This window comes from Staurois parvus, unplaced genomic scaffold (genome assembly GCF_062004578.1).
Source record: "Staurois parvus isolate SC_StPar_1 unplaced genomic scaffold, SC_StPar_1.0 ptg000874l, whole genome shotgun sequence".
NCBI classification, from domain to species: Eukaryota; Metazoa; Chordata; class Amphibia; order Anura; family Ranidae; genus Staurois; species Staurois parvus.
Genome location: NW_028318670.1, coordinates 1379674 through 1404534, shown reverse-complemented (window position 1 = coordinate 1404534; position 24861 = coordinate 1379674). Strand labels below are relative to the sequence as shown.

Below are 24861 nucleotides of genomic sequence, written 5' to 3'. Positions count from 1 at the left end.
CACTCAATAATTCCTGAGCACAAATGTCCTCCTCTACCTCCTCCTCTTCTTCCTGTCCTGCCCCCACAGGGGTCATGTGGCGTTGAGATCTGTGCGCCACGTCTACCGCACCCTGACCAGCCATTGTTAACAGCATTTGTTCCAGGACGTGCAACAGAGGAATGACGTCGTTCATCCCATAGTCCTGCCGACTCACGAATAGCGTGGCCTCCTCAAAGGGCCTGAGCAAGCGGCAGGTGTCACGCATGAGCTGCCAATGGCTGACATCTAAGTTACACAGGGGAGTACCTTTATCCGCTTGTAACATCAGGAAATCGGTGATGGCCTTTCGCTGCTCGTAAAGGCGGTCTAACATGTGTAGGGTTGAATTCCACCTTGTTGCAACGTCGCAGATCAGGCGATGCTGTGGAATTCCGTTCTGCCGCTGCAGCTCAATGAGGGTGTTCTTTGCGGTGTAGGAATGGCTGAAATGCATGCACAGTTTACGTGACATTTTAAGGATGTCTTGCAGTGGGATGGTGGATTTTAGGAACCGCTTGACAACCAGATTGAACACGTGAGCCATGCATGGCGCATGGCACAACCTTCCTTGACGCAGAGCAGACACCATGTTCTTTCCGTTGTCAGTCAACATGGTTCCGATTTTTAGTTTGCGCGGAGACAGCCATCTGTCGATTTCTCTGTTCATTACACTCAGCAGTTCCTCCCCTGTGTGACTACGTTCGCCAAGGCATACCAGGTGCAGCACAGCGTGACACCGTTGCGCCCTGCACATGTGATATGCCGGTCGGGTAATGGGACTTGGCACGGGGGTGGCGGCTGAGGACACGGCGGAAAAAGAGGTGGTAGAGGCGGACATGCTTGCTGGACCAAGGACGTGCAAACGTGGAGGCAAAAGCGTCGTGACCTGTCCAAGTTGCTGGTGCGGCTGTGCCGGCACCACGTTCACCCAGTGGGCCGTAAATGACATGTACTGTCCCTGACCGTAGTTACAGCTCCACACGTCGGCGCTGCCGTGCACTTTGGCAGAGACCGACATGCTCAAAGACTGGCCCACCATCTCTTCTACATGTGAATGCAGGGCTGGCACTGCCTTTTGGGCAAAGAAATGACGGCTTGGCACTCTCCACCGCGGCGCGGCACAAGCCATCATTTCTCGGAAAGGTGCTGAGTCCACCAGTTGGAAAGGGAGGGACTGCAGCACCAGCAACTTGGACAGGAGGACGTTCAGCTTTTGCACCGTCGGGTGCGTGCTCGCAAACTGTTGTCTCTTGGATACGGATTCCAAGAAAGACTGTTGACGGAATCCGAGAAGAGGAGTAGCAGGAGAAGGAGCATCTGAACGAGCGGAAGATGCCAATGAGCGACAACTCCCCTCAGCAGAGGTGTTGGAGCCTTGACTGGCTGATAGAGGGCGATTGACGACGTCGGGTGACGGAGCAAGTAACGGAGCGGGTGATGGAGCGGGGGCTGGGGCAGGCAGAACCGCCGTATGTTTATCACGGTTTTCCCAGGCCACCGAATGGTGACGCTGCATATGCTGACGCAACGCTGTAGTCCCAACATGGGCCCCCTGGCCACGCTTGCATTTCTGGCCACATAGTCGACATACGGCTACGTTTACTTCCTCGGGCGGCTTGAGGAAAAATTGCCACACCACCGAGTAGGAAACTTTGCCCCCGCTACTCTTCACTGGCTGACTGCTACTTCCTCCGTGCGCACCGGCACCACTACTGGCCGTGGTGGTAGGCTGCAGTGGAGCTGGTGCTCTACTCCGTGGACGTTTGGCTCCACTGACACTGATGCGACCCTGCTGCTGTCTCCTGGGCAACCCACCGACTGTTTTGCTCGCTGCCAAGCTGCCACCCTCTTCTCCTGATGATGCGGAAGAAATTGCCTGATGACGACGAGGCTGCCAAGTGCGATCAACCTCCTCATCATCAAGTAGGGTCTCCGCCTCACTACTAGCCCCCTCGGCTGCGTCTGGGTCAGGAGACAGACCTGTCTCTAGACCGGCTACCGAGCCACTCTCCTCGCCAGTACTTGTTCGCTTGGCTGCTGAAAAGGCCGATGTCTCCCCCCGTTCCTGACCGCCCTCTGTTAGCTCTTCCTCACTGTACAGTGGGGCTGAGCCCACAGCATGCGATACTTCGCTTGGTGAGGGAACAGCAAAGGACAGGGGCAGGTAGAGGACACGTGATTTCAGTGGGCTTGGTCCCGGGCCATGCCAACTAACGGTTGTGTCTGACGTACCCACCGACCGTTGGCTGTAGGTGTCAGAGGTGACCTGGGAAGAGGAAGACGACCGAGCCAACCAATCAATGACGGCAGGGTTGTCGGTGGAGACACGACCGCTGGATGACACCGGGAGCACTGGCCTCTGGCTGCGAATACTGCTGCCTCGACCCCTTCCTCTGCTGCCACGTCTGCTCGCTCCTAAAACATTGCCTCCTCTGCCACTCCTCTGCATGTTGTCTGACATACTATTTAATTCAACGATTAGGTGTCCCTGAGTAACAATTCTCTGGCACTCAGTAACAATTCTGTCTGTCCCTGAGTATGAATTCTGTGGCCCTGAGTAACAATTCTGTGTCTGTGCGAGTAACAATTCTGTGTCTGTGCGAGTAACAATTCTGTGTCTGTGCAAGTAACAATTTTGTGTCTGTGCGAGTAACAATTCTCTGGCACTCAGTAACAATTCTGTCTGTCCCTGAGTAACAATTCTCTGGCACTCAGTAACAATTCTGTCTGTCCCTGAGTAACAATTCTCTGGCACTCAGTAACAATTCTGTCTGTCCCTGAGTATGAATTCTGTGGCCCTGAGTAACAATTCTGTGTCTGCGCGAGTAACAATTCTGTGTCTGTGCAAGTAACAATTTTGTGTCTGTGCGAGTAACAATTCTCTGGCACTCAGTAACAATTCTGTCTGTCCCTGAGTATGAATTCTGTGGCCCTGAGTAACAATTCTGTGTCTGTGCGAGTAACAATTCTGTGTCTGTGCGAGTAACAATTCTGTGTCTGTGCAAGTAACAATTTTGTGTCTGTGCGAGTAACAATTCTCTGGCACTCAGTAACAATTCTGTCTGTCCCTGAGTAACAATTCTCTGGCACTCAGTAACAATTCTGTCTGTCCCTGAGTAACAATTCTCTGGCACTCAGTAACAATTCTGTCTGTCCCTGAGTATGAATTCTGTGGCCCTGAGTAACAATTCTGTGTCTGCGCGAGTAACAATTCTGTGTCTGTGCAAGTAACAATTTTGTGTCTGTGCGAGTAACAATTCTCTGGCACTCAGTAACAATTCTGTCTGTCCCTGAGTAACAATTCTCTGGCACTCAGTAACAATTCTGTCTGTCCCTGAGTAACAATTCTCTGGCACTCAGTAACAATTCTGTCTGTCCCTGAGTAACAATTCTCTGGCACTCAGTAACAATTCTGTCTGTCCCTGAGTAACAATTCTCTGGCGCTCAGTAACAATTCTGTCTGTCCCTGAGTATGAATTCTGTGGCCCTGAGTAACAATTCTGTGTCTGTGCGAGTAACAATTCTGTGTCTGTGCAAGTAACAATTTTGTGTCTGTGCGAGTAACAATTCTCTGGCACTCAGTAACAATTCTGTCTGTCCCTGAGTAACAATTCTCTGGCACTCAGTAACAATTCTGTCTGTCCCTGAGTAACAATTCTCTGGCACTCAGTAACAATTCTGTCTGTCCCTGAGTATGAATTCTGTGGCCCTGAGTAACAATTCTGTGTCTGCGCGAGTAACAATTCTGTGTCTGTGCAAGTAACAATTTTGTGTCTGTGCGAGTAACAATTCTCTGGCACTCAGTAACAATTCTGTCTGTCCCTGAGTAACAATTCTCTGGCACTCAGTAACAATTCTGTCTGTCCCTGAGTAACAATTCTCTGGCACTCAGTAACAATTCTGTCTGTCCCTGAGTATGAATTCTGTGGCCCTGAGTAACAATTCTGTGTCTGCGCGAGTAACAATTCTGTGTCTGTGCAAGTAACAATTTTGTGTCTGTGCGAGTAACAATTCTCTGGCACTCAGTAACAATTCTGTCTGTCCCTGAGTAACAATTCTCTGGCACTCAGTAACAATTCTGTCTGTCCCTGAGTAACAATTCTCTGGCACTCAGTAACAATTCTGTCTGTCCCTGAGTATGAATTCTGTGGCCCTGAGTAACAATTCTGTGTCTGTGCGAGTAACAATTCTGTGTCTGTGCAAGTAACAATTTTGTGTCTGTGCGAGTAACAATTCTCTGGCACTCAGTAACAATTCTGTCTGTCCCTGAGTAACAATTCTCTGGCACTCAGTAACAATTCTGTCTGTCCCTGAGTAACAATTCTCTGGCACTCAGTAACAATTCTGTCTGTCCCTGAGTAACAATTCTCTGGCACTCAGTAACAATTCTGTCTGTCCCTGAGTAACAATTCTCTGGCGCTCAGTAACAATTCTGTCTGTCCCTGAGTATGAATTCTGTGGCCCTGAGTAACAATTCTGTGTCTGTGCGAGTAACAATTCTGTGTCTGTGCAAGTAACAATTTTGTGTCTGTGCGAGTAACAATTCTCTGGCACTCAGTAACAATTCTGTCTGTCCCTGAGTAACAATTCTCTGGCACTCAGTAACAATTCTGTCTGTCCCTGAGTAACAATTCTCTGGCACTCAGTAACAATTCTGTCTGTCCCTGAGTATGAATTCTGTGGCCCTGAGTAACAATTCTGTGTCTGCGCGAGTAACAATTCTGTGTCTGTGCAAGTAACAATTTTGTGTCTGTGCGAGTAACAATTCTCTGGCACTCAGTAACAATTCTGTCTGTCCCTGAGTAACAATTCTCTGGCACTCAGTAACAATTCTGTCTGTCCCTGAGTAACAATTCTCTGGCACTCAGTAACAATTCTGTCTGTCCCTGAGTATGAATTCTGTGGCCCTGAGTAACAATTCTGTGTCTGTGCGAGTAACAATTCTGTGTCTGTGCAAGTAACAATTTTGTGTCTGTGCGAGTAACAATTCTCTGGCACTCAGTAACAATTCTGTCTGTCCCTGAGTAACAATTCTCTGGCACTCAGTAACAATTCTGTCTGTCCCTGAGTAACAATTCTCTGGCACTCAGTAACAATTCTGTCTGTCCCTGAGTAACAATTCTCTGGCACTCAGTAACAATTCTGTCTGTCCCTGAGTAACAATTCTCTGGCGCTCAGTAACAATTCTGTCTGTCCCTGAGTATGAATTCTGTGGCCCTGAGTAACAATTCTGTGTCTGTGCGAGTAACAATTCTGTGTCTGTGCAAGTAACAATTTTGTGTCTGTGCGAGTAACAATTCTCTGGCACTCAGTAACAATTCTGTCTGTCCCTGAGTAACAATTCTCTGGCACTCAGTAACAATTCTGTCTGTCCCTGAGTAACAATTCTCTGGCACTCAGTAACAATTCTGTCTGTCCCTGAGTATGAATTCTGTGGCCCTGAGTAACAATTCTGTGTCTGCGCGAGTAACAATTCTGTGTCTGTGCAAGTAACAATTTTGTGTCTGTGCGAGTAACAATTCTCTGGCACTCAGTAACAATTCTGTCTGTCCCTGAGTAACAATTCTCTGGCACTCAGTAACAATTCTGTCTGTCCCTGAGTAACAATTCTCTGGCACTCAGTAACAATTCTGTCTGTCCCTGAGTAACAATTCTCTGGCACTCAGTAACAATTCTGTCTGTCCCTGAGTAACAATTCTCTGGCACTCAGTAACAATTCTGTCTGTCCCTGAGTAACAATTCTCTGGCACTCAGTAACAATTCTGTCTGTCCCTGAGTAACAATTCTGTCTGTCCCTGAGAATGAATTCTGTGGCCCTGAGTAAGAATTCTCTGGCACTCAGTAACAATTCTGTCTGTCCCTGAGTAACAATTCTCTGGCACTCAGTAACAATTCTGTCTGTCCCTGAGTAAAAATTCTGTGGCCCTAATAACGTTTCTGTGGCCCTAAGTAACAATTCTCTGGCACTGAGTGAAAATTCTGTCTGTCCCTGAGTATGAATTCTGTGGCCCTAACTAGCGTTTCTTTGTCCCTAAATAACGATTCTGTGGCCCTCATTAACAAGTCTGTGTCCCTGAGTAATGGTTCTCTGTCCCTAAGTAACTTCTCTCTGTCCCCAATTCTCGTTTCTGTGGCCCTAACTCTGTCCCTGTCCCTAGTACAGAGCGGTCTGCCTCTGTTCAATGACTGCAGGCAAATGAAGATTTCCAAAATGGCCGCTATATATACCTCGACCATTACACAGTGCTGGCTGGCTGGCTGCTGATTGGCTGATGCGATCACATGTCGTTGAGGAATGCATTATGGGGCAGCGCGCCTTGTCTGCGCGCCTTCCCCGACATCCCCGCTCCGTCGCCGCACATGTCAGCCGCCATTTTCGGAAAAATTTCGATTCGCGCGTCCGAATTAGGCTGTTTTTCGGATTCGGCACGAATCGAAATTTTTCCGATATTCGACTCGAATTCCACTTCGGATACTTCGATTCGCTCATCTCTAATGAGGAGCAAGCCAAAGGTCGGGAACAAGTGTTTTTGAAGGTTGGGATCCAGCAGAAACATAGACGAGCGGCAAGCCAAAGGTCGGGAACAAGTGGTTTCAAGTTGGGATCCAGTAGAAGCATAGTCGTGGAGCAAGCCAAAGATCGGGAACAAGTGGTTTCAGGTTGGGATCCAGCAGAAGTGTAGTCGAGGAGCAAGCCAAAGGTTGGGAACAAGTGGTTGAGGTTGGGATCCAGCAGAAACGTAGTTGAGGAGCAAGCCAAAGATCAGGAAAAAGTGGTTTCAGGTTGGGATCCAGCAGAAGCGTAGTCGAGGAGCAAACCATAGTTCGGGAACAAGTGGTTTCAGGTTGGGATCCAGCAGAAGCATGGTTGAGGAGCAAGCCAAAGATCAGGAAAAAGTGGTTTCAGGTTGGGATCCAGAAGTGTAGTCGAGGAGCAAACCATAGTTCGGGAACAAGTGGTTGCAGGTTGGGATCCAGCAGAAGCATAGTTGAGGAGCAAACCATAGTTCGGGAACAAGTAGTTGCAGGTTTGGATCCAGCAGAAGCATAGTTGAGGAGCAAACCATAGTTCGGGAACAAGTGGTTGCAGGTTGGGATCCATCAGAAGCATAGTTGAGGAGCAAGCCAAAGGTCGGGAACAAGTGGTAGGGAAGAGGGATGGCAGCAGGAGTGACAAGAGCGAGATATCAGCTGCAGAGAGCATAGTAATCTGGCAAAAAAGATTTGCGGACACTGCTTATTTTTCAGCTGATCTCCTACAGCCTATTAGCATCCATTCCCCCCCTCCTTTCTTCTCAGCAGATCTACAGTTTTATTTAGCAAACCCCCCCCCCTCTTTTTTTTCTTATCAGATCTCCTGCTGGCTATTAGTAACCATTTCCCCTTTATTTCTCAGATGATCTCCTGCAGCCTATTAGCATCCATTCTTTTTTTCTTCTCTCAGCTGATCTCCTGCAGCCTATTAGCATCCATATCCCCTTTTATTGTCAGTTCGCCCTCAGCTCATTCACTCAGTAATGACAGCTGAGTCTGCAAAAGAACAAACGACAGAGGGCGCACCAGCCTAGTGCATTATCCCAAGGGTACTCTAATGTATATCAGTTAAGGCTCTGATGAAGCCTTAACTCGAAACACATAAGCTGTTTTTTGTTTCCCGGGTGGCGTCTCCTTGGCGTTGAATCACTCTGGGTCCCATTATCACATATGACATATCAAGCCACCCTCTCATGGCACATGTGATAGCAGATACTGGGATCCAGAATGATCCAACACCAAGCAGACACCATCCGTGATCCAAAAAAAGGCTTACGTATTTTGAGTTAAGGCTTCATCAGAGCCTTATCTTTTATACAGTAAAGCACGCTTGGGATAATTGTGCACCCTCTGTTGTTTGTTCTTTTGAAGCCATTAATTGGACTACCCCAGTCGTTAGAGGGCAGCAAGGCCTGGATCCCTCCCCCATGTTGGTTTGAAAGAACATGTGAGCTTTGACCCCAGTCCACCACACTCGTGCGCAGGAGGTGCTGAAATATTTCACTGGTGTATCTTTCAAGTTTGGAAAAACTCTGGTTTAGATCGAACCCAAACTTCTTACTACTCATTTTCCCAACAGCAGGGAATATGCAGGTGGTGCTGGGGATGGAGCAAGTGGTGCTAGGGGTGGAGTACGGGATGGGACACGACACCTACATGACCTAGTCTCTTCACCCACCCAAACGTGCAATGAAGTAGAATAGGTGATTCTGCCCAAGTTGATGGACTGGCAAGACTGTGTAACAGCACTGACTTTTTGCCCAAACATAACATGGCGGAGCAGTGATTAGGGTGCCATGGACCTGGGGCTCTAGGCATGAGGAAGGGGGCACATGCCCTGGGTGCTGGTTGCTAGTTATGTCCCTTGTGGATCCTGGGAGTCTTGGACCAATCACGTCTATGCATATTATGAACACCAGCTCAAGACTAGCCATCGTCTTACCAGATGACAGTTCATATCCGTGGAAGGGTTTGACTTGCATTTTCCACTTCTTGATGCATCAACACTTGAGGGCTTTGCATTTGCCCACGGGAATATTTTCCATAGGTCAGTTGATCAGACTGCTCATTCAAGGCATGTGATATGACTCGGCATACAAAAAAAGGATTTGGGTTTTCACGGTCACAAGCCTTTTATTGAGGATGTATCTATATGGAAAAATATATGGTTTACAGGTAAAGAGACAGTGTTCTACCGTCATAAGGGGGGATTTCTGGGATGGTTGGGTAGGTAGTTGGTGTTCCAGAAACACGGCTTGGCTCCTCCCAAGACTGGGCTGTTTGTATTCATGCCGATCCTCTTGTTTAGAGGGACACGGGACAGAGAAAAGATGTAGGGGGGTTTCTCTATGTTAGATGTGATGTGAAAGTGAGGAAGAAAGATGAAGTGGTTGGAGGTGGTGATGGTGCGGAGGAGGAATTACGGGAGGAATGGTAGATGGGTCTATGGACTGATGGACTTATCATTGGAGTATACTACAGACATCCTGAGGTCTATGAGAAGGGGGAGAGTCGGCTGTTCAAACAACTACATGGTAGAGATGCACCAAAGTTTCGACGGCCAAAATTTTTCTGCTGAAATTACCCCTATCGGCCTTTGGCCATGAAAATTGGCACCGACCCCGCTGACATAGAAAAGTTGGAGGGGGGTTTCTCTATGTTAGATTTAATCTGAAAGTGAGGTAGAAAGATGACCTTGTGGTTGGAGGTGGTGATGGTGCGGAGGAGGAATTACGGGAGGAATGACAGATGGGTCTATGGACTGATGGACTTATCATTGGACTATACTATAGACGTCCTGAGGTCTATGAGAAGGGGGAGAGTCGGCTGTTCCAACAAGGTGATGGTGCGGAGGAGGAATTACGGGAGGAATGATAGATGGGTCTATGGACTGATGGACTTATCATTGGAGTATACTACAGACATCCTGAGGTCTTTTATGAAACTCTCAGGTATCTTCCCACCAATAGAAGTTATACTAACCGGCTTGTAGCTACTTGGTAAAGAATTTGATCCATTTTTAATTATAGGCACCACATTGGCCTTGCGTAGTGGTACCAAGCCAGTTACTAAAGAGTCTTTAAAATTCAGAAACAATGAGTTTGAAATAACAGAACTCAGCTCTTTGAGGACACATGGGTGCAACTCATATGTGAAGATACACACACAACGTCCTGTCAGACACACACCCACACTGTTAGGTCAGAGGTAAATCCTTAACTGCTTCCATACCGGGCACTTTTACCCCCTTCCTGCCCAGGCCATTTTTCAGGTTTCAGCACTCACACTTTGAATGACAATTGCGCGGTCATACAACATTGTACCCAAACTAAAATTTTATCATTTTCTTCACACAACTAGAGCTTTCCTTTGGTGGTATTTAATCACCACTGGGGTTTTAATTTTTTGCTAAATTAACAAAAAAAGACTGAAAAGTTTGAAAAAAAAAACACGTTTTTCTTTGTTTCAGTTATAAAAGTTTGCAAATAAAAAATATAATTGTTCTTCATAAATTTAGGCCGAGATGTATTCTGCTACATGTCTTTGATGAAAATAACCCAACTTAGGATGTATTTTTGTTTGTAGGAAAGTTATAGAGTTCACAAACTATGGTATAGATCTGAATATTGATCAATCCTGAAGTACTGATAGCCAATCTAATTTCTTGAGGTCCAAGAATGTCAGGATAGTACAGATATCCCCCAAATGTCAGGAAGGTACAGATATCCCCCCAAATGTCAGGACAGTACAGATATCCCCCAAATGACCACTTTTTGCAGAGTAGACAGTCTGACGTATTTCATAAGAGGCATGGAGAGTTTTTTGAAGTTGTATTATTTTTGTTGTAGTTTTTCGGAAAATGAAAAAATTAAAAAAATTATTTTCACTATTTTTTTTTTACATCCTGTCACCAGTGCAGTACAGCGTCAGCATATAACTGGCATGGCGGTGATCAGGGACACTGAATAGTGACAGTATGAAAAAAAAAAAAAAAATTTAATTTTTTATTACATTTTTTTAAGATTTTTTTTCATATTTCACTATGACCAAAGTAGTACAATGTTACCATAGTAATATTGTACTACTTTGGGGAAGTGATCAGTATTTTTCTTTTTACACAATTTGCTTATAGCAAAGAATTACTTTGCTATAAGCAAGCATTTACCTGAATGACATCGATTCATTCGGGGTTTTGTTTTTGTGCTTAGCTGTGATTTGGCCACGGCTAATCAAATGACACAGCTGGGCTGTGATTGGCCCAGCTTGTGCATGTGATCGCTGTGACCATTCACAGCTAGGCACACTAGTATACAATGGATGGCATGAATGAAGCCATCCATTGTATACAACTGTCATTCGGCCATAGGCCAGACGGGAACTGGTTAAAATCAGAACAGAGACACACAAAGTCGAGGCAAAGTCATCTAGTAACCGAGCGAGCAACCTGCTGAGCAGAATGGGAGATGTTGATGGTTTCAGTCATGAGAATGGATTCACACCAGGTCCTTTGGGTTCAGTATGGATTTTAAAGGGTAACCCCACACAAAACAGTACGAACAAAGTGTGGGGTCTCTCCCAAAATCAATTCTAGGCCCTTATCCAAGTCTGAAACCTGACTAGCCAGGAAAGAGGAGGAAAACCATGCCCCCTACCTTCTGAACCACACCAGACCACATGCTCACAATATAGGTGTAGCATTACCTTCTTGGGAGTTGCAGAGGTTTTGGGTCCACCTATAGTCCTGCACAGCCAGGTAATACGCATTTTCACACAACCTTGCATCCAGGAGTCAGTAACCAGTCCTTAAGCTTTGTTTTTGCGATTTTATTTAGGGGATTGTAACTTGGATGGGGGAAGGGGTGTATGGGATTCCCGAGGACAACTTCTTGAAACAATTTACACTTGTTTATAGCCAACACAGTCTCTTTTGGAGAGCTAGCCAGCTTCTCAGCCCAGATAATCCCCCACCAAGCTGTTCTGGGTGAATCCCTGGACAGGGGATCCAGTGTCTGCACATGAATAGTGAAACAGTCCTGGGTGGCAGGATGATCCAGTTTCCCACCAGAGTGCCTCCTTCCCATATCTGGCTAAGGAGGTGCAGGTCTACTCACTCAGTCCTTCTCCCATGCTGCTGGTGGGTTGGTGGCTGCTGCCAGGCCTTTTAGCTGGGCTGCTCCTTCCCTGCCTCGTAGGTAGTCCTCTCTCAGGGGGCCGATGAAGTCCTGAGCTTTCCTCCTTCCCAGGTCCTCTGCCTGTAGGTGAGCCCCTCTCCACCTGGGCCCCCTCCCAGGATCCCGCCTTCCAGCCTCACATCCTCCTCTACTCTCCTGCTGAGTAGGCTGTCACTCTTAAAGGCTGTCCTGGCCCCTTGCCAAGCCTCCTGCTGGGGGAGGAAAGTTGAACAAGTCCAATGTATGAGCTGGTATCGGGGAACAGGAGGAATCTGTACAACATGAGGCATCGGGAAATGTCTATCTGTCTGCAGGACACCGGGGAGATACGGGAAATCTACAGTCAGGTCAATAAATATTGGGACATCGACACAATTCTAACATTTTTGGCTCTATACACCACCACAATGGATTTGAAATGAAACAAACAAGATGTGCTTTAACTGCAGACTGTCAGCTTTAATTTGAGGGTATTTACATCAAAAACAGGTGAATTGTGTAGGAATTACAACAGTTTGCATATGTGCCTCCCACTTGTTAAGGGACCAAAAGTAATGGGACAGAATAATAATCATAAATCAAACTTTCACTTTTTAATACTTGGTTGCAAATCCTTTGCAGTCAATTACAGCCTGAAGTCTGGAACGCATAGACATCACCAGACGCTGGGTTTCATCCCTGGTGATGCTCTGCCAGGCCTCTACTGCAACTGTCTTCAGTCCCTGCTTGTTCTTGGGGCATTTTCCCTTCAGTTTTGTCTTCAGCAAGTGAAATGCATGCTCAATTGGATTCAGGTCAGGTGATTGACTTGGCCATTGCATAACATTCCACTTCTTTCCCTTAAAAAACTCTGGTTGCTTTTGCAGTATGCTTTGGGTCATTGTCCATCTGCACTGTGAAGCGGCGTCCAATGAGTTCTGAAGCATTTGGCTGAATATGAGCAGATAATATTGCCCGAAACACTTCAGAATTCATCCTGCTGCTTTTGTCAGCAGTCACATCATCAATAAATACAAGAGAACCAGTTCCATTGGCAGCCATACATGCCCACGCCATGATACTACCACCACCATGCTTCACTGATGAGGTGGTATGCTTAGGATCATGAGCAGTTCCTTTCCTTCTCCATACTCTTCTCTTCCCATCACTCTGGTACAAGTTGATCTTGGTCTCATCTGTCCATAGGATGTTGTTCCAGAACTGTGAAGGCTTTTTTAGATGTCGTTTGGCAAACTCTAATCTGGCCTTCCTGTTTTTGAGGCTCACCAACGGTTTACATCTTGTGGTGAACCCTCTGTATTCACTCTGGTGAAGTCTTCTCTTGATTGTTGACTTTGACACACATACACCTACCTCCTGGAGAGTGTTCTTGATCTGGCCAACTGTTGTGAAGGGTGTTTTCTTCTCCAGGGAAAACTTCTTTGGTCATCCAGCACAGTTGTTTTCCGTGGTCTTCCGGGTCTTTTGGTGTTGCTGAGCTCATCGGTGCGTTCCTTCTTTTTAAGAATGTTCCAAACAGTTGTTTTGGCCACGCCTAATGTTTTTGCTATCTCTCTGATGGGTTTGTTTTGTTTTTTCAGCTTAATGATGGCTTCCTTCACTGATAGTGACAGCTCTTTGGATCTCATCTTGAGAGTTGACAGCAACAGATTCCAAATGCAAATAGCACACTTGAAATGAACTCTGGACCTTTTATCTGCTCATTGTAAGTGGGATAATGAGGGAATAACACACACCTGACCATGGAACAGCTGAGAAGCCAATTGTCCCATTACTTTTGGTCCCTTAACAAGTGGGAGGCACATATGCAAACTGTTGTAATTCCTACACCATTCACCTGATTTGGATGTAAATACCCTCAAATTAAAGCTGACAGTCTGCAGTTAAAGCACATCTTGTTCGTTTCATTTCAAATCCATTGTGGTGGTGTATAGAGCCAAAAATGTTAGAATTGTGTCGATGTCCCAATATTTATGGACCTGACTGTAATTCATGGTCACCTGGAAATTATCCAAAGGAGAACTTCCAAACCGTGAGATTGGTCAGAGACCATGGAAACATTTAAGGGGCGGCGTGGAGGAAAGTCATGAAACCCCCACCTCCTGAACCAGACCAGGCCACATACCCTAAATATAGGCAGGGTACCTTGCCAAGTTCATTCAATAGTGGTTGGAAACAAGTCCAACGTCTGAGCTGGTATCGGGGAACATGAGGAACCTGTACAGCAGTGGTCTAAAATTGTTCTAAACAAAGAGCCAGTTTACGGTCCTTCTGACTTTAGGAGGGCCAGACTGTGGTCATGGGGAATAGAAAATGTGCCGGCATCAGCGGGAGTAAACAATGCCCCATCTTTGGTGTCAATGGAAGGAATTGTGCCCCATCTTTGATGTCATTGGAAGGAATAGTGCCCCATTGTTGGTGTCATTAGGAGGAATTGTCTCCCATCAATGTCATTGGAAGGAATTGTCCCCCATCAATGTCATTGGGAGGAATTGTCCCCCAACCAATGTCATTGGGAGGAATTGTCCCCCAACCAATGTCATTGGAAGGAAATGTCCCCCAACCAATGTCATTGGAAGGAAATGTCCCCCAACCAATGTCATTGGAAGGAATTGTCCCCCATCAATGTCATTGGGAGGAATTGTCCCCCATCAATGTCATTGGGAGGAACTGTCCCCAATCAATGGCACTGGAAGGAATTGTCCCCCAACCAATGTCATTGGAAGGAATTGTCCCCCATCAATGTCATTGGAAGGAATTGTCCTCCATCAATGTCATTGGAAGGAATTGTCTCCCATCAATGTCATTGGGAGGAAATTGCTCCCCTTTTTTGGTGTCAATGGGGGGGGGAATTATGCCCTATTGTTGGTGTCAGTGGATAAATTACTGTCTCAAGGGCCAGATAAAAGCAAACAAAGGGCTGCCTCCAGCCCCCGAGGCCACAAGTTTGGAGACCACTGCTGTACAGCATTAGTACTGCAATTCATGGTCACCTGGAAATAACCAGAAGGAAAAGGTCCATCCAACCCGTGAGATTGGTCAGAGACTCATCGGTGTCATTCTGGGCATTGCCAGGCTAGGTCTTGGTTACGGAGTGAAGGGGGATCCCACTCATACTATATATGACCTTCATCTACATCATGGAACTTTCCTTCTGCCTCTTAGTAAATACGATAGAAATGTTCTCCATCCTATAGAAGAGGTTCAGAGAAGAGGAACCAGAGAGAGAGAACGAGGCCGGAGACCGCACATAACCTCTGAGAGCCGCAGCAGGAACTGCCACTATAATTCCCACGGGCCCTAGTCAGAAATCTGTCCCAGCTGAACGAACGCTTCTCACATTTATTCCACTATTTCCAACAGACCTTGAAAGTGTTTGTGAAATCTTCCACCACAAAATGCACTCAGCCAATGACAGGTGAGGACGCCATTTTTATTCTTCTCCTGCCATCGATGGCCAACCCGGTCCCACACTTCATCCACGTCTTTGGTGACCTCTGATCTCCTTATGATGAAGATCAGCCATGGAGTATATCTGAGGTGTATATTAGGGTGTGCTTCTCCCCCACATGAGAGCTGGGATGTCCAGCAACATTCATCTAGAAGACATTTCCCGCACTCAGGGCACTAATACACCTCCAGGGTTGTGTGGGACCCCAGATGTCCAGGAAGACAAGACCTCAGTGAGGAACATTTCCCTCACTCAGGACAGGAACGTGGCTTCTCTCCCGTGTGCAATCTTTGATGTGTGTATAGATGGGACTTCTGTGAAAAACATTTCCCGCACTCAGAACAGGAATACGGCTTCTCGCCCATATGCAGTCTCTGATGTCTGTAAAGGTGGGACCTCTGTGAAAAACATTTCCCGCACTCAGGACAAGAATACGGTTTCTCACCCGTGTGAGATCTCTGATGTCTGTAAAGATGAGATTTAACTGAAAAACATTTCCCGCACTCGGGACAGGAATATGGCTTCTCACCGGTGTGAGAATTTTGATGTGTGACAAGATCTGATTTCTGCACAAAACATTTCCCGCACTCGGAGCAGGAATATGGTTTTTCTCCTGTGTGAGACCTTTGATGAGTGATAAGATTTGATTTTTGCACAAAACATTTCCCGCACTCAGAACAGGAATACGGCTTCTCACCTGTGTGCAGTCTCTGATGTCTGTAAAGATGGGACTTAACCGAAAAACATTTCCCGCACTCAGGACAGGCATGTGGCTTATCCCCCGTGTGAGACCTTTCATGTGTGACAAGATCTGATTTTTGTACAAAACATTTCCCGCACTCAGAACATGAATATGGTTTTTCCCCTGTGTGGGACCTTTGATGTGTAACAAGATCTGATTTTTTTATAAAACGTTTTCCACACTCAGAACATGAATATGGTTTTTCTCCCGTGTGAGACCTCTGATGTGTGGCAAGATCAGATTTTTGTGCAAAACATTTCCCGCACTCAGAACAGGCATACGGCTTCTCACCTGTGTGCAATCTCTGATGTCTGTAAAGATTAGATTTGTCAGAAAAACATTTCCCGCACTCAGGACAGGAATGTGGCTTCTCCCCCGTGTGAGATCTCTGATGGATGACAAGATCTGATTTTTGTACAAAACATTTCCCGCACTGAGAACATAAATACAACTTTTCATTCTTGTGCAATCGCTGATGTCTATAAAAATTGGACTTGCTTGCAAAACATTTCCCGCACTCAGGACAGGAATGTGGCTTCGCCCCCGTGTGAGATCTTTTATGCTCATTATGATCGGACTTCGAATGGAAACCCTTCCCGCACTCAGTACAGGAGAACCTCTTCCCAGTGTGAAGGCCGGCCCGGTCCTGCACAGTCTGAGGTTCCTCAGGATATGAGGAATCCGATGGTCCATCTACACTGGGTGGTGCCAGATGGACATTGGAGGGAGCCGGGTTTTCTCCTGGACTATACTGTGTGATGTCCTCATCTTCTACTTTCCAGTCTGGAGACAAAGTGAGACAATCCTCGGAGGTTTTCCTCATCTCCCGGCCATGGACTAAAATACAAAGACAAAGAGGATTACTAGACAGGAGCCCCACCAGAGGTCAGAGAGTGAAGATGGGGGGAGGACAACCAAGAGGAAGACTGGACTCATCCTGAAGACCACCATCATTGGGGTATTGGCTCCTCCCCTATCCTGAAGACCACCATCATTGGGGTATTGGCTCCTCCCCATTATCACTTTCTGGTTGGAGGATGTGATCACATTATTATCACCATGTAACAGTCTGTGCTCCAATCACATCATCCGATATAAAATGTCCAGCTGGTAGGAAATGGGGGGAACAGAGGAGAAGACGTGTATATATAGCAGTGGGAGGAGGGGGGAGCAGAAGTCAGGAGTATGGAATGTACAACATGGAGTATATAGTGCAGGGGTCAGGAGTATGTAATGTACTACACGGAGAATATAGTGCAGGGGTCAGGAGTATGTAATGTACAACATGGAGTATATAGTGCGATGGTCAGGAGTATGTAATGTACAACATGGCGTATATAGTGCAGGAGTATGTAATGTACAACATGGAGTATATAGTGCAGGGGTCAGGGGTATGTAATGTACAACATGGAGTATATAGAGCAGGGGTCAGGGGTATGTAATGTACAACATGGAGTATATAGTGCAGGGGTCAGGAGTATGTAATGTACAACATGGAGTATATAGTGCAGGGGTCAGGAGTATGTAACGTACAACATGAAGTATATAGTGCAGGGGTCAGGAGTATGTAATGTACAACATAGCGTATATAGTGCAGGGGTCAGGAGTATGGAATGTAAACCATGGAGTATATAGTGCAGGGGTCAGGACAAAAGGCCCAAGGAACATGCTTCAAGTGCCTAGGTTTATCAACACCTATAAATCCACATTTTGCTGCCAGCTGATCCCCAGAATCTCCATAAATCCAGTCTAGAGACATAAATTGTGTCTGCAGCACAGAGAAGGAAGATTATCTGAGAGAAATCCAGGAATACAGGACGGGGAACACAGCTCAGGAAAGTGACCAGGGTATTACAGGCTGATATCCCCCCCGCCCCCGCCCTACTCTGCACCAATCAGTAAGCAGTATGGGTGGAGGAATGGATTTAGTGTTCATGACCTACCTGTGCTGATCTCTGTAGGAGTGTCCTCCTCTATAAATGTCCCCGTTATTCCATCCTCCTCCATACACTGCTGATCATCCCTCACATACGCCTCTTCTTCTGATTTCACCTCAACTTTTATATCCATCAGATCTTCACCCTAAACCAAGAACACAACATTTGTAAAATATGAGCTCACACAAAAAATCCACACATCCTCTCCACAAGTCCATGTTCTAGATGCTCCGTAAAACCAACCTTGTAACAATGAGGGATGGTGTGACCTTCCTGTGTGGAATCCCGGGAATACAGAGGAGGAGGACATCTCTCTGGTGGGTTCCTGGTATTAGGTGGCTCCATCATATCCTTGTGTCCTTCTGAAAGTTCCTCCATCACTCCATATTCCTCATCCTCCTCTGTATACTCTTCTTTGACAACAATATTATAATCCCCGAGGTTTCCACACTGAATGAATAAAAAGACATTATAACAATTGTGTTTGTGTAGAACTCATAACTATCAGTGATTGTTCCTCATCTACCTGATGGATGGTGAGGGATGGTGTAACCTTTGTGGTGGTAGCTCAGGTGAGGGATCACCTTCCCTGGGATAAAGGTAGTCCAGACAGTCGGGCTTTCGTAAAGTCAATTTTATTGAAAAGGTTGCAAGCATCATAAACAAACAAAACAGAAAATAAACCCTCGCCATCCAGGCACTGACTACACTCAGGGGTTTCCTCTCTCAAAGGTGAAGGGCTTCTCCCTGTCACCGACAAAATGAAACCAGTATGCAAACTATAACGGAACTGGACCCCGACTGCACTAGGGTATTTCCGTTAGCCTCCCGCTTCCCCGTCCGAACACAGATCCACAGACACCACTGCTGACCATACAAGACGAGACAGCACCAGACTTGTATTAAAACAGGAAATGGACTGCTTTATTTTAACACAGAGACAAGATATATACAAAGGGCGGGGAAATACACCCAGTAACAGGAAACACATCAGCAGGCCGTCCCATCAGGGGGAAGGGCTGCCGGAAACACCCCCCACCAAGCCAGTACAAACACATACATCCCATAATAGTTTACTCCCAAGCAAAACACACAATAGAACAATGGGATGCAGCCGCATGGCAGTGAACAATAAACACCCCCCCACCCCAATATTAGAACATTCTACCCTGTAACCCTAACAGGCACAGGGTGACTTACACATAATAGGGATATGGGGAACTGAGACAGGAGTCTCCCCACCTCTCCAAAGAGGACTGTGTTCCATGGGCCCCCCACCCAAAGTCACTCCCGTCACACAAACCTTTTCCTTTCTTGCACAATGCAAACTTTCATCCATGGCTCACTCAGATATGACTCTCCGAGTCCCAGGCCAAGAGCAACTTCTACTCCAGTCCTGCCTGATTTATACCACCTGCTGGTGGTCATTGGTGGACTACAAAATCCAGTCTGGAACCACCTCTACCATAGTGGCCCAGGTGGACTCCACCTTAGTCTCCCAGATATGACCACATGCGAGGTGACACATAACGTCCATCGATCATCTCGCCTTTCATACTGTCACATATCCCCCTGCCAGCTCAAGCCACTGTGGCTAAGCAACTGTCCCAACCAAGCAATGGACCCGGGAAAGGGCATCTACATTCTCCTGAGGTTTCCCGGCTCTGTGCTCCACTGTGAAGTTGAATGCTTGTAGCGCAAGAAACCAACTGGTCACCTGACTATTTTTCTCCTCGTTATTGCACATCCACTTGAGCTGGGCATGATCAGTAACCAAATTTGAATGGTCTTTCCAACAGGTAATATTTCAGGGCCTCCAAGACCCATTTGATGGCCAAACATTCCGTCTCAACAACGGCTTTCTGCTCAGGAAGACCCAGTGGTGTATTTAGGTTTTGTGCTGACCTAGGCAACACAAAAATCATCTGCCCCCACAGACCGACAATGACTAACACCCCACATCCCCATCAGAGAGAGCCTGATATTGACCAACAACACCCCTGCCCCCCATCTGGGAGAGCCTTCCACTACCCCCCTTCCCGGCGATAGAGAGAAAGCTCAGGACATCTCTGCGAAAGAGAGCCAGGCTCTACATAGACCATCAAGCAGCCTGCAGTCTCTCTCGGATCCCACCTGGTTCCATGGCACACGTGTCCCTTCTTCCATCCCTTCTTCTGGGGAGAGGTGCTGCCCCCCTGAAAAATGCCGCCCTAGGCAAATGTCTTGTGGTAAATACACCCCTGGGAAGACCACGGGGTGCTCCTCCCCATCTCTGATCTGGGACAGTAGAGCACCAAGTCCCACATCAGAGGCATCCGTCTGTACCACAAATTCTGTTGTGAGATCCGGGGTCACGAGCACAGGTTGGGCACAGAGAGCTTGTTTCAACCTTTGAAATGCCGTCTCGGCCTCAGGATTCCACTCAGTCATAACCGAACCCCTACCTGTTGTCAGATCTGTCAGTGGGGCTGCGATGATGGCAAAATTGGGTATAAACCGCCTATAGTAGCCTGTGATCCCAAGAAATGCCCAGACTTGCTTTTTATTTATAGGTTGGGGCCACTTTTGAATCGCCTCAATTTTATTAATCTGTGGCCTAATCAGTCCTCGACCAAAAATGTAGCCAAGATATTTGGCCTCCTCCAAGCCTATGGCACACTTTTTGGGGTTGGCAGTAAGACCTGCTTTCCTAAGCAAATGTCAGGGTCCTGTCCATGGCAGAATTTCTGGAAGATCTGGCATTTCTGCCAGTACTCTGCATGGCCGCAGAAGTACACATCAGCCTGTTTGGTGCCAGACGGCCTTTATAAGGAGGCTCATCACTTCCTCAAGTTGCTGGATGATCTCCAGCTCCCAGTGCCCTGTTCCTGTGATTTTGACCCGTGATTTCCTGTTACCGACTCGGCTTGCTCCTGGGCCTGTCAACTCTGCTTTACGCCTGATCTGACCCCGGCTTGGCTTATGGATACTCTCTCTCTCGCTCCTCTGTGTATGACCTCGGTTATTCCATCTGACTACGTCTGCTCTGATTCTCACCTGGTACCTGACCTTGGCTTGAACCGACTACCCAGTAAACACCTAAATCCCGGAAGGGCTTGCATACCACGCACAGGCACCACCTGTCTGCAGACCTATCTCCATGCACCAGCTGTGCTTCTGAGTGGACCACCAACCATCACTCCTACAGGCGACCTGTGCCACTTTGGGCCAGACTCCCGCTGTCCCACTCTCAGGGGAGTCTGGAACTTAGCCGCAAGGGAAACCCTCTCTCCATTGGCCTCCACCACCGGGTACATGATAGTTAGGCTCTTTCTGCGGGGGGCGCCAATTTTTGTGTTGCCCAGGGCAGCACAAAACCTAAATACACCACTGAGTATTACCAGTATGTGCTGATGGCACCGAGCAGACTTTACTACTGGAACCACTAGATTCATGCCCACTCTTTCAAAAGGCACTTCAATTATGGGTGAAGGTACCAGTGGACTGCGAAAATGGGGAGAAGGTGCAGCATACTGACACTCTGGGCAGGACTCACAATACTCTTTGACCTCTGCATGTAGACCAGGACAAAAGAATCTCCGGGTTTTCCTCTCCTTAGTTTTCTCCATACCCAGGTTTCCACCCATTATATGCCCATGGGCTAAATCTAGTACCATCCAGTGAAAGGGTTTGGGGACCACTAGCTGCTCCACCACTTCCTCCCCTTGCTTTACCACTTGATACAGCAAGTTATTTTGAAGAGCCATGTAAGCAAAAGACACCCCTACATCATTTTCAACCGGTTCCCCATCAATCATTTTAATGTTTTCTCGGGCTCTATTAAGTGTGGAATCTTTCAGTTGTTCCGTACAAAAATCCTCTTTTCTGACCTCTAGGTCAGGCACCACATTCTGTCCACTCTCGTTAGAGCCAAAGATAATCTCTTGTTCTGTATCCTCAATGTCTGGGTTGGAATCCAGCTCCTCCTGCTCCCCAGCTATCACAGAGAAAGGGATAGGATCTACCCCTTCCTTGGACACACCAACAGTTTCCACTTCAACTTTGCAGTCAAAGGGGTCAGGAGTGAGTTCAGGTGTTTCCCTAGCAGGGTGAGCTTGGTCCTCCTGACTCCTCTCCTTGTCCCACAACCTCCAGAAATGGGGAACATCTCTCCCTACTATGGCTTCATGAAGCAGTGAGGGTACCACTCCCACTGAATGTGTCACCGGGCCTCCAGGGAGTATCAATCTCAACCATAGCAGTCTGGTACAGGATAAGACAAAGTGAGCGCTCTAAAAAGCAGCTGTAGCACTAAAGGTAACCACATAAAACCTCAGTAAACTGTATAAATAAAGTGCAGCGCTGATAAAATGACAGTAAAAATGACAATAAAAGTTCATAGATAATAGATTACTATTATACAGGATTTATATGGCGCCAACAGTTTGCACAGCATTTTACAATATAAGGGGGGGCAGTACAATTACAATACTTTCAGTACAGAAGGAATAGGAGGGTCCGGCTTGTGGAGCTTACAATATAAAGGAAGGGGGAGGTGATACAAAAGGTGATAGCTGGCAGAGGTGATTCAAGTACAGTTCTTAGGTGGATGTGGGTGGGCTTCCCTGAAGAAGTGAGTTTTCAAATATCGCCTAAAGGCAGACAGGGTGGGGCCTCAGCGGACATGCTGTGGTAGGGAGTTCCAGAGGATGGGAGAGGCTCTGGAGAAGTCCTGGTGGCGAGCTTGGGAGGAGGTGATGAGGGAGCTACAGAGGAGGATATCATGGGAGGAGCGGAGTGGGCGATTTGGGCGGTATCTGTGGATGAGGTTGGCGATGTAGCTAGGGCGGTGTTGTGGATGGCTTTGTAAGCTGTGGTTAGTATTTTGAATTTTATATGTTGGGTTAGTGGAGGCCAGTGGAGGGATTGGCAGAGAGAGGCAGCAGTGAAATGATAGATGATAAATGATCCCAATTGTAGCAGAATTCAAATGCTTGTGCTTGGAAATAACGATAATATTGCGCACTCACCAGAAGTGCATCAGATATGCGCATATAAATATAACCACCATGGACCACTTAGGGGAGCAGAGTGTTTAAGGCATGTGGTGAACTTCCTTCTAGGTATGGGACAGCACAGCAGTAAATCTTGGGATTTAAGTGAAACCTGCTCATCCAGAGGTCCCCTTTAGGATGGATTGGTGCTCAGCCTGGTTACAGGGATTCCCTCCTCTGGGTGCTGGATAAGAGGATCGTCTGCAGGCTCTGTAACTAATAGCTCCATAAAGGAGCCACAGAAGAAGTGCCCATAATGCAGTAGTCTCAAAGCTTTATTCCATGGAAATCAGTTAAAATTGGTATAAATGGGTTAACTGTAGTGGCGTCACGCCGCCGGAGCCAGGTGCAGGTCCGGCAGCCATCTTTTATCTCGGTCAGTGCTGCGTTCACTCTGCACAACCTGGCTGAAGAAAAGCCCAGGGACACTTGAAAAGTCCTGGCGGGCATGTGTCCTAAATACTCCCACTCCTCCATGGAGAAATAGACAGTGACACCCTGACACCTTATAGGAACCTGACACACACAATGATACAGTCACCATCCAGACACATCCCTTGTCTGTTACTGGAGAATGTCCCAGAATTCCTGGCACCGCTCACCTCTCCTGTCAGCAGCTCCATCATCTTCTTGGTGACTTCTAGAATCTTCTGCATGTTGTGTCTCTCAGGGTTTAGGGAGTCACATGGAGGCACTGTGATGGTCATATGATCACCTGACTTCAGAAGAGGAAATCTCTGTATTGAGGAACCAATAGGAACATCATGTGACCTCCCAGAATCCTCACCTCTCTGGTCAGGTCTGTGTTTTATTAATAGAGATGTGTGATGTCATGTGACCTCCCAGAATCCTCCTCACCTCTCTGGTCAGGTCTGTGTTTTATTAATAGAGATGAGAGTGATGTCATGTGACCTCCCAGAATCCTCCTCACCTCTCCGGTCAGGTCTGTGTTTTATTAATAGAGATGTGAGTGATGTCATGTGACCTCCCAGAAACCTCTTCACCGGTCAGGTCTGTATTTTATTAATAGAGATGAGAGTGATGTCATGTGACCTCCCAGAATCCTCCTCACCTCTCCAGTCAGGTCTGTGTTTTATTAATAGAGATGAGAGTGATGTCATGTGACCTCCCAGAATCCTCCTCACCTCTCCGGTCAGGTCTGTGTTTTATTAATAGAGATGAGAGTGATGTCATGTGACCTCCCAGAATCCTCCCCACCTCTCCGGTCAGGTCTGTGTTTTATTAATAGAGATGAGAGTGATGTCATGTGACCTCCCAGAATCCTCCTCACCTCTCCGGTCAGCAGGTAGATGATCTCCAGGGTGAGGTTTAGTATCCTCTCAGTCATGTGACTCCGGTCCTCCTCCATCCTCATTCGTGTTGTCATTTTCTCTATTCCGGCTTTCTTATAGAGAGATAATTTTGACAAATTAAAGTAAGAATTATTTGGAGTTTCCTGTAAATAGAAAATCAGATCTTATTACCTCCTCCGCTGCCACTTCCAGCAAAGTCTCCTCTGCTTCGTAACACATGTAATTTCCTGTCTCTAACATCACTTCCTGTCTGTCCCTGACATCACTTCCTGTCTTCCATAGAGACTTCCTGTCTGGGTAGAAGTGAGATCCCCACCTTGTGGAGCTCAGAGGATCTGCAGCCCCGAGAACCGTCTGGTAGTGTGACCCCGGCCTTGTGCTGGGTGTGTATGGACTGTATGCCCTCATAGAGGGGTCACCTTCACTCTCACCAAGGGGGACAGAAATATATGACTGCCTAGTCCAGCCTTTCTCAGCCAGGGGTCCTCCAAAGGGTTCTAGAGGTTCCTCCAGCAATGAACCATATCTGTCTCCCAGTAACAGCTGGTATTAAAGATCTGTAAGAAAGGTAGTATCTCCACTTCATAACAAGGTACGAATGGTCACCAATGTAAGGGACCACTACACTGACCACTGATATAAGGGGGTCCTTCTCCCAT

The 24861-nt window shown here is 47.0% G+C and overlaps 2 protein-coding genes across 2 annotated transcripts in view; both read right to left on the bottom strand.

Annotated features, from left to right (window-relative positions):
• Window positions 1–12257: 12257 nt before the first annotated feature.
• Window positions 12258–24861, bottom strand: part of LOC149443169 (uncharacterized) — a 50124-nt gene continuing 37520 nt past the window's right edge. Inside the window, exon 16 of the mRNA XM_089655804.1 lies at window positions 12258–16228. Coding sequence (XP_089511930.1) covers window positions 15426–16228 — 803 coding nt within the window. The 3' untranslated portion in view covers window positions 12258–15425. The remainder of the gene's footprint in view (window positions 16229–24861) is intronic.
• LOC149443170 (oocyte zinc finger protein XlCOF7.1-like) lies at window positions 17849–24424 on the bottom strand. Its single transcript, XM_089655896.1, has 5 exons — window positions 24374–24424; window positions 24181–24294; window positions 23492–23626; window positions 18100–18306; window positions 17849–18001 (listed from the first exon to the last, which is right to left on the bottom strand). The coding sequence occupies exons 1-5, from the start codon at window positions 24419–24421 to the stop codon at window positions 17852–17854; spliced, it is 654 nt and encodes a 217-aa protein (XP_089512022.1). The 5' UTR covers window positions 24422–24424; the 3' UTR covers window positions 17849–17851.